General features: G+C 42.0%; 1 protein-coding gene across 3 annotated transcripts in view; it reads right to left on the bottom strand.

Moving 5' to 3' along the window:
• ZNF805 (zinc finger protein 805) overlaps positions 1-13,093 on the bottom strand; it is a 69,929-nt gene that overhangs the window by 9,419 nt on the left and 47,417 nt on the right. For 2 of the 3 annotated variants that reach the window (XM_070633504.1, XM_070633506.1), the window contains exon 3: positions 9,325-9,420. The exons of the other annotated variant lie outside the window; for it this stretch is intronic. In XM_070633504.1, the coding sequence (XP_070489605.1) occupies positions 9,325-9,420 (96 nt within the window). The remainder of the gene's footprint in view (positions 1-9,324; positions 9,421-13,093) is intronic. 3 annotated transcript variants of the gene reach the window in all.

Genomic DNA, 13,093 nt, shown 5'->3' with positions numbered 1-13,093 from the left:
AACCAAGAAGGTAACGAGTCCCTGAGGACGTGGTAACTCATGTTTGCAACCCCTCCAAAAACTAAAAAACACCTGATGCAGATCTACGAGAGAAAGACTTAACAACAAGCATCTTAAAGGAGCTAAAGGAAGATATGGAGAAAGTGACAAAAACTATGTATAAACAAAGGGGAAATATCAATGAAGAGGTAGAAAAACAAAACAAACCAAAAAGAAAATCTGGAGCAGAAAAGTACAATAACTTATGAAAAATAAACAAGTGATTCCAAGGAAGATGTGAGCAGGAAGAAGAATCGGTAAGCTTGAAATAGGACACTGGACATTATTGAGTCTGAGGAAGAGGGGGAAAAAAAAAGACTGAAGAAAAGTGAACAGAGCCTAAGGGACCTGTAATACACCATCAAGCAAATCAATAAACTCATTGTGGCAGTCCCAAAAGGAGAAGAAAGAAAGGTTCAGAGAGAATATTTGAAGAAATGGCAGAAAACTTCCCAAATTTGATGAAAGACATCAAAGAAGTTCAATAAACTCCAAGATGAACTCAAATAGACTCACATGGAGAAAAATTATAATCAAACTATGAAAGCCAACGATAAAGAAAATATCTTGACAGCAAGAGTAAAAGCAAATTGTCACATACAAGGATTCCTCAATAAGATTATCAGATTTCTCATCAGAAACTTGAGAGGCCAGAAGGCAGTGGGTCAACATAAGCAAACATAAAAGAAAAAAACTGCCAACCAAGAATCCTATGTCCAGCAAAACTGTTCTTCAAGAGTGAGGGAGAAATTAAGACATTCCCATATGTAAAAGCTGAGGGAGATTGTTACCACTAGACCTGCTTTGCAAGAAATTCTCAAGAGTCCTGCAGGTTGAAATGAAAGGTCACTAGACAGTAATTCAAGACCATATGAAGAAATAAAAATGTCAATAAAGGTAAATATATGGGCAATTATAAAAGCTAGTATTACTGTAACAATGGTTTATAACTCCACTTTTTGTTTTCTATATGATTTAAGAGACTAATTTTTAAAAAATTATTAGTCTAAAAGCTGGTAGTATTGTAACTTTAGTTTACAACTTCACATGTAGTTTCCTACATAATTTAAGAGACTAATATATTTATGAGAGTTATTAGTTTAAGTTTTTGGGTATACAATATATAAAGATGTAATTTTGTGACATGAATAACTGAAAGAGGTAGGGATGGAGGTTTTCAAAGGAGTATTTTTTATGTTATTAAAGTTAGGCTAATATAAATTCAAGTTAGTGTTATAACTTTAAGTGTTAAATGTAATCTCCGTGGTAACCAGAAAGAAATTAGCCATACAGTATATGCAAAAGGAAATGAAAAAGAAATCTAAATGTTTTACTGAAAAAGTCAACTAAACACAAGAGAAGACAATAATGTAGAAAATGAGTGACAAGAAAGCTATAATACATATAGACAACAAATATCAAAATGACCGGGGCTGGCCCCATGGCCGAGTGGTTAAGTTCACACATTCCGCTTCGGTGGCCCAGGGTTTGCTGGTTTAGATCCTGGGTGCAGACCTCCACCACACTCATCAAGCCATGCTGTGGCAGCATCCCACATAGAAGAAGTAGAATGAACTGCAACCAAGATATACAACTATGTACTGGGGCTTTGGGGAGAAAAGGGGGAACAAAAAAAAAAAAAAAGGAAAATTGGCAACAGATGTTAGCTCAGGGCCAATTTTCCAAGAAAAAGAAACTAAGCTCTTTCCATATGTAATACTAATTTAAAAAAAATGCCAGAAGTCTCTCCATATCAGTAGTTACTTTAAATGTAAATGGATTAAACAGAGATTGGCAAAACGATAAAAACACATGATCCAACTATGTGCTTTCTACAAGAGACTCACTTTAGATCCAAAGACACAAATAGATTGAGAATGAAAAGAAGAAAAAAGATATTCCATCCATATACTAACTAAAAAAGAGCAGGGATGGCTCTATTAATATCAGACAAAATAGACTTTAAATCAAAAAAGATTATGAGAGACAATTAGAAAAGGTATAATTCAGCAACAAGATATAACAGTGGTAAACACTTACATACTTAATGACAAACCATCAAAATACATGAAGCAAAACCCAACAGAATGGAAGGGAGAAAGAGACAGATCTATGATAAGAGATGGAAACTTCAGTACCCTACTCTCAATAATGAATAGAACAACCAGACAAAAGACAAGTAAGGAAACAGAGGACTTAAACAACATAATAAACTGTCTAGATCTAACAGACATATACAGAACATTCTACCCAACAATAGCATACACATTCTTCTCAAGTGTACTCGAGACATTTTCCAGGATAGACTATACGTTAGTCCATAAATTAAGTCTTGAGAGATTTTAAAAGGATATCATACAAAGTATAATTTGTTTCTAATGAAAATGAAAACTTAACATACCAAAATTTATGGGATGAAGTAAAAGCAGTGTTAAGAGGGAAATTTATAGCTACAAATGGTTACATTAAAAAACAAAAAGATCTCAAATCAACAACCTAATTTAACAACTTAAGGAGGGAGGAAAAGAACAAAGTAAACCCAAAGCTAGCAGAAGGAAGGAAATAATAAAGATTAGAATAGAAATACATGAAACAGAGAATAGAAAAATAGAGAAAATCAATGAAACAAAAAGCTGGTTCTTTGAAAAGATCAACAAGAATGACAAACCTTTAGCTAGATGGACTAAGAACAAGAGACCCAAAACACTAAAATCAGAAATTGAAGTGTGGACATTACTGTCAATTCTACAGAAACAAAAAAAGAGGTCTAAGAGAGTATATGAACAACAGTACACCAAAAAATTGGACAACCTAGATGAAATGGAAAAATTCCCAGAAACAAAAAACCTGTCAAGACTAAATCATGAAGAAATAGAAAATCTGAATAGATCTATACCTAGGAAGGAGATTAAATCAGTAATGGAAAGTCTCCCAACAAAGAAAGACCCTCAACTTAATGGCTTCATTGGTGAAGTCTACCAAATATTTGAAAAGAACTAACAACTAACACTAATTAAAAATAATAATACCAGTCCTTGTCAAATTTTTCCAAAAAATTGAAGAGGAGGAAACACTTCTTAACTCATTCTGAGGGCAGTATTACCCTGATAACAAACCCAAAGACACCACAAGAAAGGAAAACTATAGACCAATATCCCTCATGAACACTAACGCAAAAATCCTCAACAAAATATTAGCAAATCAAACTCAGCACATTAAAAGGATCATACACCATGATCAAGTTGGGTTTACTCCTGTAATGCAAGGATGGTTCAACATATGAAAATTGATCAATGTAACACACCATATTAACAGAATGAAGGAAAAAACACACATGATCATCTCAAGTGATGTAGTAAAAGCTTTTGACAAAATTGAACACCCTTTCATAATAAAAACACTCAACAAACTAAGAACAGATGGAAACTACCTCAACATAATAAAAGCCATATATGAAAAATCCACAGTAAACATCATACTCAATGGTGAAAGACTGAAAACTTTTATTCCAAGATCAGGAATAAGGAAAGGATGTCTGTTTTCATCACTTTTTTTTTTTTTTTTGAGGAAGATTGGCCCTGAGGTAACATCGGCCACCAATCCTCCTCTTTTTGCTGAGGAAGACTGGCCCTGAGGTAACATTCGTGCCCATCTTCCTCTACTTTCTATGTGGGACGCCTGTCACAGCACGGCTTGACAAGCAGTGCAGGTCCATACCCGGGATCCCAACTGGTGAACTGCAGGCCACCGAAGTGGAACATGAGAGCTTAACCGCTGTGCCAGTGGGCCGGCCCATTTTCACCACTTATATTCAACATAATACTGGAAGTTCTACCCAGAGCAATTAGGCATAAAAAGAGAAATAAGGGGCCGGCCCAGTGGTTGGGTTTCTATGCTCTGCTCAGCACCCAGGGTTCATGGGTCTCACATCCAAAAGAGAGGGAGACAGGCACAGATATTAGCTCAGGGCCACTCTTCTTCAAGCAAAAAGAGGAAGACTGACTACAGATGTTAGCTCAGGGCCAAACTTCCTCACAAAAAAAAAAAGAGAGAGAGAGAGAGAAATAAAATACATCAAAATTGGAAAGGAAGAAGTAAAATTACCTTTGTTTCTTATCATCATAAGATGATATGATCTTATATGTAGAAAACTCTAAAGATGCCACAAAATAATTGTGAGAAGTGATAAATGAATTCAACAATGTAGTAAGATACAAAGTCAACACAAAAATCAGTTGCATGATTTCTATATATAGTAATGAATAATCTGAAAAGGAAATTATGAAAATAGTTCCATTTACAATAGCATAAAAAAAATAAAATACTTAGGAACTAATTTAAACAATGAAGTGAAAGAGTTGTACAATGAAAACTACAAAACATTGCTGAAAGAAATTAAAGAATATGTAAATAAGTGGAAACATATCATCTTCATGGACTGGAAGACAATATGGTTAAGATATTGAGACCACCCAAAACGATCTATAGATTCAACACAATCCCTATCAAAATCCCAATGACATTTTTTGCAAAAATAGAAAAATCCATCCTAAAATCCATATGGAATCTCAAGGGATCCTGAAGAACCAGAACAATCTTGAAGAACAAAGCTTGAGGACTCAAAATTCTTTATTTCAAACTCACTACAAACCTACAGTAATCAAACAGTGTGGAACTGGCACACAGAAAGAAAAACAGACCAAGGGAATAGAATCATGAGCCCAGAAATAAATCTTCACATACACCACCAAATGATTTTTGACAAGAGTGCCAAGACCATTAAACGGGGAGAAGAAGTTTTTTTAAGAAATTGTGCTGAGAAAACTGGAAACCTACATGCAGAAGAATGAAACTGGACCCTTATCTAATATCCTATACAAAAATTAACTCAAAATAGATCAAAGACTTAAATATAAGACTTAACACTATCAAACTCTTAGAAGAAAACCTAGGCATGGCATTGGATTCGGCAATGATATCTCGAATATGACACCAAAGGCACAGGTAACAAAAGAAAAAATAGACAAATCAGAGTTCATGAAAATTAAAAAAACTTTGTGCATCAAGACACTACCAACAGAGTAAAGGGAACCCAAAGAATGGGAGAAAATATCTGATAATCATGTCTGATGAGGGATTAATATCCAGGACATATAGAGAACTAAAACTCAGTAACAGAAAAAACAAGCAATCCAATTCAAAAATGGCCAAAGCACCCGAATAGACATTTTTCCAAAGAAGATATACAAATGGCCAACAAGCACAAGAAAAGATGTTCAACATCAGTAATCATTAGGGAATGCAAATCAAAACTACAAAGAGAGATCTTCTCACACCCATTAAGATGGCTACTATTAAAAAACACAGAAAATAAGTTGGTGAGGATATGGAGAAATTGAATCTCTTGTACACTGTTGGCAGGAATATAAATGGTATAGTCTCTGTGGAAAACTGTATGGCAGTTTCTCACAAAATTAAAAATGGAGGGGCCAGCCCCGTGGCCGAGTAGTTGGGTTCGCGCGCTCTGCTGCAGCGGCCCAGGGTTTCGCCAGTTTGGATCCTGGGTGTGGGCTCGTCAGGCCATGCTGGGGCGGCGTCCCACATGCCACAGCTGGAAGGACCCACAACTAAAGAATATATACAACTATGTACCGGGGGCCTTTGGGGAGAAAAAGGAAAAAATAAAATCTTTAAAAAAAAAAAAATTAAAAATGGAATTACCGCATGATCCAGCAATTGAAGTTCTGTATATATGACCAACAGAACTGAAATCAGGGCCTCAAAGAGATATTTTTACTCCCATATTCATAGTAGCCTTATTCAAAATAGCTAAAACATGGAAGCAACTCAAGTGTCCACTGAGGGATAAACAGATAAGCAAAATGTGGCGTATGTACATAATGGAATATTATTAAGCCTTAAAAAGGAAGGAAATTTTGACACATGCTACACAACATGGATGAGCCTTGAGAACATTATGCTAAGTGAAATAAGCCAGTCACACACACACAAAAATAATGCATGATTTCACTTATATGAGGTACTTAGTCAAAATCAGACACAGAAAGTAGAACTGTGGTTGCCAGGGGCTGGGGGGGGGATGGTGTTAAGGAAATGGGGGGGTTATTGTGTAATGGGTAAGAGTTTCAGTTATGTAGATGAATGGTGGTGATGGTTGCATGACATCAACATATTTAATACCACTCAATTGTACACTTAAAAATGGCTAAGATGATAAATTTTATGTAATGTGTATTTTTACCCCACACACACACACACACACACACACACACGATGATATGAGGAACGTACAAAGAATCCCTACAAATCAAAAAGAAAATGCAAACAAGTTAATAGAAAAATAGATATCGACATTTTAAAGAAGAAAATACAGACTGGCCCAAAATCATATGATAAGATGCTAAAGTTCCTTAGCAGTAAAGGAAAAGCAAATCAAGACCATATGAGGTAGAATTTTGTGTCCACTTGATTGTCAAAAATTGAAGAGTCTCATAGTATCAAGCATTGGGCAAGGTATAGGCCGAAAGAACCTCCACTCTTTGCTGGGAGAAGTGTAAATTGGTATAGTTCCTTTGGAAAAAATGAGAAGTATCTTGTAAACTTCAAAATCTGCATAGCCTATACCAACAATTTGACTTTGAGAAACATCAAAAGACACCTCTAGTCATATGCAACATGACCAATACACATGAATGTTCTTGGCAGCACTGTTTGTGAGAGTGAAAAGATGTGAAAAATTAAATGCCCTAAAAAGTGGATGAATACAACATGAGACAGGACCATTTTTAATTTTTTTCTTCAAATGTAAGGAACTTGCGCACATTTTATATTGACTAGGGAAAGGATGAAGCTGCAAAACAAGCAGAATATAAGTGAAGCAAGTATTTCCATGAAAAGGTGATTTCTAGATGCTGGTGTCAGAATTGGCCATGGCCAAGGGCAAGACTTCTTCCACTAGCTGAAAAGAGAAGCCACAGACATGAGATCCTTTTTTTCTGGTGAGGAAGATTTGCCCTGAGTTATCATCTGTTGTTGATCTTCCTCCTTTTGTTTGAGGAAGATTCAGCTGAGCTAACATCTGTGTCAATCTTCCCCTATTTTGTATGTGAGTTGCTGCCACAGCATGGCTGCCAATGAGTGTTGTAGGTCCGTGCCTGGGAACCAAACCCAGGCCGCTGAAGCAGAGTGCACTGAACTTAACCACTAGGCCACAGGGCTGGCCCCCAGACACAAGATTCTAAATGAGGTTAAGTGGTTAAGTTCACGCACTCTGCTTTGGTGGCCCAGGGTTTCAATGGTTCGGATCCTGGGTGCGGATCCTCGGCACCACTCATCAGGCCACGCTGAGGTGGCATCCCACACACCACAACCAGAAGGACCCACAACTAAAATATACAACTATGCACTGGAGGGATTTGGGGAAAACAAACAAACAAACAAACAAAAAAACCAAAAAGACTGGCAACAGTTGTTAGCTCAGGTGCCAATCTTTAACAAATAAAGAAAAGAAAGGAAAAGATTCTAAAGAGTGTGGAAGGGTTGAGGATCAGGCAGTAGAAGGAGGTAGACTTCACTTTCAACATGAAAACTAGCTGACACATTAGTGGCCAGATACTGAGACATCTGTAGCTGGAGAAGTGGTAACTGTTTGGAACAAAGTCTGAGCACCTGGGCTGGCTTGTGCAGGACACAGAGCTGACCAGAGGCACAGAGTAGATGGACAGACCAGTTAGGAGACGATTAGCACCCCCAGGGAAAAGATGACGAGAGCTCGGATTGAGAGTGTGGGGACAGATCTCATGGAAGTGGTACAAGTGATGGATTCAGGAGACGTACATGATGTAAAATGGACAGGATTTGGGGATGGCCGGATGTAGGGAGGGATGGAGGTGGAAGTAGGAGAAATTCTGTGAGGCTGTATCTAGTCTCTAACCTGCTTCTAACCACTCACTCAAGCTCAAGAGGTGGGAGGAGCGAGCAACATTACGAGTTCCTTGCCAGGCATGTTGACTTCGGGTGACTATGAGATACTCAAGTGCAGATGTGGGATTGAGGAGAGGGCAGAAGGCCTGGAACAGACTCTGAGGGGCTGATGATGACCTATATATGGACACGCACAGGCTGGCTGAACAGCTCAAGGGACCAATAGAGGGGAGACAGAATGACTCTGCAGTGGCACCAATCACACACACGATGGCCCCAATGCCCTCAGGAGCCCAGATGTGGGGCAGAGAAGGTCAAACGTCACCTTGAAGTCTTAGCAATCAGGAGGGGCAGGAAGACAGGGACAAGGGAGTGCCTCTGAGTTTCTAACTGACACTCAGAGGAGGGGTGGAGGGAGAAGGTGGAAAGGGGGTTGGCAGAGTGTTGCTGGAGAGAGTGAGTGGGAGAGGAAGGCCTTTCCTCACTGTTCAGAGAGACACGTGAGACACACTCTTCATTTCTTCATTCTGACTAATATGACAGGAACACCACTGAGAGCTCCCTTTCACGATGGCTCAGACGCTGCGCTCAGCAGTTTTCCGCATTAACACACTATGTGACTACATCCCAACAACCCAATGACACAGAAGCTATAATTACTAGCATTTTCCAGGAACAGACGGAGTGTAGCAGACCACACTCACCCAACACTTTGCTCCTCTCCTTGGATACACAGCTCGGCCTCATTTCCCAGCCCGAGGCACCCAAATGAGGCCAAATGCCTACTTCTTCTAAGTGGGATATGAGGGGACCTGGTGTCTGTGGGAGTGGGTGTGACATCTTCCCTTCCCCTCAGTCTCCTCTGCCAGCTGAAGGACGTCAGGACAAGCTTAAAGCCATATGTTGATGACAGAATGGACCTGGGTCCTTGAACAACTGTGTGGTACACAGCTCCCCGCCGACCCACATGGACCTTGGCGTGAGTGAGAAAAACAGCTTCCACATGCTGAGCACTGAGATCCTGGAGTCTGTCTGATACGGTAGCTGGCTTTAACTCAGCTGAACTCATACACAAAGACACATGAGATCCTGCACCTTGCTAGAGCCACAGGGCTGGTGATCGGCAAGACAGGCTTTCAGCCCAAGCAGCTGGAGCCCAAGTCAGATCTCAGCTCATATACCTCTGTCTGCTGGGAGGATAGAGGGCCCAGGGGTCAAAGGGCTCCATGGCGTCCAAACCACCAGAGGCCATGACAAGAAGCTTCCCAGGGAACCACGGCCAGAGGTCTCCCCCAGGCCTCAACCCTGCAGGCTCTCCCACCTGCCCACCAGGGCTCTTACCTGGACAGGGGCTTTGGGAGAGGTCTTTCTTCACAGTCCACAGCTCTTGCCCGTGCTCCAGCTGGCAGATCAGCTCAGGTCTGGGAACCGGACACCCTGTTCATGGAGAAGGAAAGAGGACACATAAGGGTTTTTGAGAAATGAAGTAAAACTTCTCAATCTAGCCTGGGACTTCAGAATGTGGACAAGATCTCAGAATAGAGCTGCTCCCATGCACACAAAATGCTGACCTGAGACCTGGAAACCATACTGCCGTGGAGTTTTTATTCCTGATACTAAGTCAAAAACTAATATATAGAGAGAGTTTAATCATATTCAAAGGACTGTGTCAAGAAACATCCATGTGTTATGTCATCTCAAAATTGAAATTAATCTATAGAGTAACTCAAACAACTGACATATTTAAAATATTGGCTCTTTTCATTCAAAACAAGGTATGTGTCGTCATTGATCTAGGTCTCTTTTTAGATCCTAAGCAAAGTTTTGTATTGTTCTTCCTCTACACCACAGACAAAAATTAGAATTTTATCTTAGGATTTCCTCACAGCATCCCCAGCAAGTCTGCATTGCAATCAGCACCATTTTATAGATGAAGAAACCAGAGCTCAGGCACATAACGTGATTTACCAAAGAGCACAGAACTGGTGAATGGCTGAGCCAAATGGAAATGCAGGTCTAGCCATCTCTGCTGTCTGCGCTGTTTTACCACAAAGCTACAGGACTCTGCTCCAGAAGATGCTGAGTCGAGGCATGAGGACGATGAGAATCCTGATGAGAGTGACAGCAGCGGGGGCAGCGGGGCTCTCAGCTGCCACCCTGCATACCGCCTGGTCCCATCAGGCACTGTTCTGAGTCCTTTTCCTAAGCTCCCCATTTACCCTGGCTACAGTCCCAGGAAGCAGACACCACAGTACCCCATTTTACCAAGGAGCACACTGAGGCATGGACAGGTTCAGCAACTTGCCCAGGCCCACACAATCTTTAAGAAGCTGAGCTAGGACTAAACACCAGGGGTCTGGCTCTGGACCCTGGTCTCCCAAACACTACACTAGGGAGGAAACAGCGAACACCCTTGTGTGGGGCCAGCAGCCTGAGACCAAGTGGAGGGTGGTGGTGAGGCTGGGACATGAGCACCAAGATTTATCCTTAGGGAACAAGGGCCAGGGGAGGGGCAGACTCAGCAACTCTAGACCTCAGCATTTCATGAACTACCAAACAATAACAAAATTGAAAATCTGACACAGTGATATGGTCACATATGGACATTTACAGAAATATCAAATATTATCTCTTGTCAAATTTCAGAAAAAAATGACTTTTACTACAGAGGACAGCTTCATAAAATGAACATGTAAGTTCAATACCGAGTTAAGTTAAGCTGCATGAAGGACTCGCCGTAGTAGCTGAGTTTTCCTGACTTTGCTGAGGACGGTGACACCATGAGAATTAGATGAGTAGAGCAGGAACAGTGCCTGGAACAGACCTGACAAGCAGCCAGTACTCCAAGGACCTGAGCAAGCTGGTGACTACTATAAACCACTTTTCTTAAAAGTGACTCACTTTTAATTTTCCTTAGATTCTTTCAAAAAGGGAATCCTGCATTGCTCTGGTAAATGGGAAACCAAGTCCCTTGCCTTGATGGCAAGTCACCCTGAAAATGCAGACACACAATCAAAGCGATGTTGCTGAGGCCTGGCAGGCTCACACGGCCTGCTTGGGGCTGTGCATGTCCTCTGCTGAAAAGGGGAGGCAGCCACAGTTGCGGGGTGGAGTGTTAAGATTCAGCCCTAAACTCAGATTTTCCTTCAACAATCAGGAGGCGGGAAAGAGATGAAATAAAGGAATGGCTTCCTCAGGGAGTCTCTCAATGCCCATGATGAAGTGTCTGTGTGCCCTTTGAAATAGGGTATCTCAAACTCTGCATGACTAACATTTAGATCCAGAAAATTCTCTGTTGGGGAGAGAGGGAGGGAGTGTGTATGTCGTGTACATATAAGGATGTTTAGCAGCATTCCAGGTCTCCACCCACCAGATGCCTGTAGCATCTCCATCCCAGTGTGACAACCAAAAATGTCTCCAGACATTGCCATGTGTCTCTAGGGGACAACATTGTCCTTGGATGAGAACCACTGGCATAGGAGGATATAAATAGGGTGATGGGAGAAAGCGAGTGTGACAGAGGAGGGACCTCCATGAGATTTTGGGGTCATGAAGCCACTGGTGAGGAGGTGGTGACTGTGCTAAGAAGGGGTGACCACGTAAAGGTTGAAATACCCAGGAACAGTCACCAGGCAGAGAGAACAGCAAGTGCAGAGGCCAAGGCAGGCATGTGCAGGCGGGGTGCAGTGGAGGAAGGGAGAATACGGCAAGAAGCCCAGCATGAGCAAAGCAGAGCGACCTGGAGGAGACTATGTGAAAGTGAGGGATGCACTCAGCAGGGCTACATGTGGACTTTTACAGCCACATGTCACTCAACAACAGGGATACGTTCTGAGAAATGCATCGTTAGGCAATTCCATTCTTGTGCAAACATCAGAGTGTACTGAAGGGGAACAAAATTCGCCACCCCAAAACGTATCTCTTTAACATGAGGATTATTTTACACAGATTTTTTTTTTTGGAAGATTAGCCCTGAGCTAACTGCTGCCAATCCTCCTCTTTTTGCTGAGGAAGACTGGCCCTGAGCTAACATCCATGCCCATCTTCCTCTTCTTTATATGTGGGACGCCTACCACAGCATGGCTTTGCCAAGCGGTGCCATGTCCGCACCCGGGATCCGAACTGGTGAACTCTGGGCCGCCAAAGTGGAACATGTGCACTTAACTGCTGCGCCACTGGGCCGGGTCCACAGGCAGATTATTTCTAAGAAACAAAAGACTCAGAAAGTTTTTCTTGTTACCTCCCCCTAACTGCCTAAAAGAATTCAGATAAAAAACCTGTCTTGGGGCCAGCCCAGTGATGCAGTGGTTAAGTTCACACATTCCACTTTGGCGGCCTGGGGTTCACCAGTTCAGATCCTGGGTGCAGACCCACACACTGCTTGTCAAGCCATGCTGTGACAGGCATCCCACATATAAAATAGAGGAAGCTGGGCATGGATGTTAGCTAGGGTCAATCTTCCTCAGCAAAAAGAGGAGGATTGGCAGGAGGTTAGATCAGGGCTAATCTTCCTCAAAGAAAAAAAAAAAGTAGAGTCTTAGAAAGGTCATCACAGAGAGGGGCGGAGCAAAATGGTGGGGTGAGCTGACCCGGGACTCTCTCCCCTCCAAATTACAACAAAGGATTGGAAAAACTGAATTTCAGATAATAAATCTAATGCCAACACGTCAGAGACCTACAGGACCAAGAAGACGGAGGACGGAAACCTTGCTGCTGGCCTCAGAGCAGCTGGAAAGGGGTAGGAGAGAACTTCGCTGGAGAGATCAGGATCACTGCCGGGAGTGTGGGAAGGAGCGGGGGAGGGGCCACAGGACCAGGGGATCATCCAGGACTCCCGCTACTGGTACAGTGGAAACCCGCTGACAGGGGAAAGCTTCCGTGCACGGGGACCCCATAAACCCAGGGCCCCAGGAGACCAGAGAACAGAACTGATCCGAATCCAGATCGGCAGGTGAGAATAGCAGCCCCTCCCTCCCAGCAAAGTGCACTGGGCTCCGCCATCCTGCCGAAGGCAGAGAGCTCAGAACACGTGGCTCTCGACCCCCATCTAGCGGCGACAGGCTGTAACTGCAACCGAATTCTACCACTATGGGAAAAAACCGCTCCTCTA

This window comes from Equus przewalskii, chromosome 9 (genome assembly GCF_037783145.1).
Source record: "Equus przewalskii isolate Varuska chromosome 9, EquPr2, whole genome shotgun sequence".
Lineage (NCBI taxonomy): Eukaryota > Metazoa > Chordata > Mammalia > Perissodactyla > Equidae > Equus > Equus przewalskii.
This window is presented reverse-complemented; position numbering and strand designations above follow the sequence as displayed.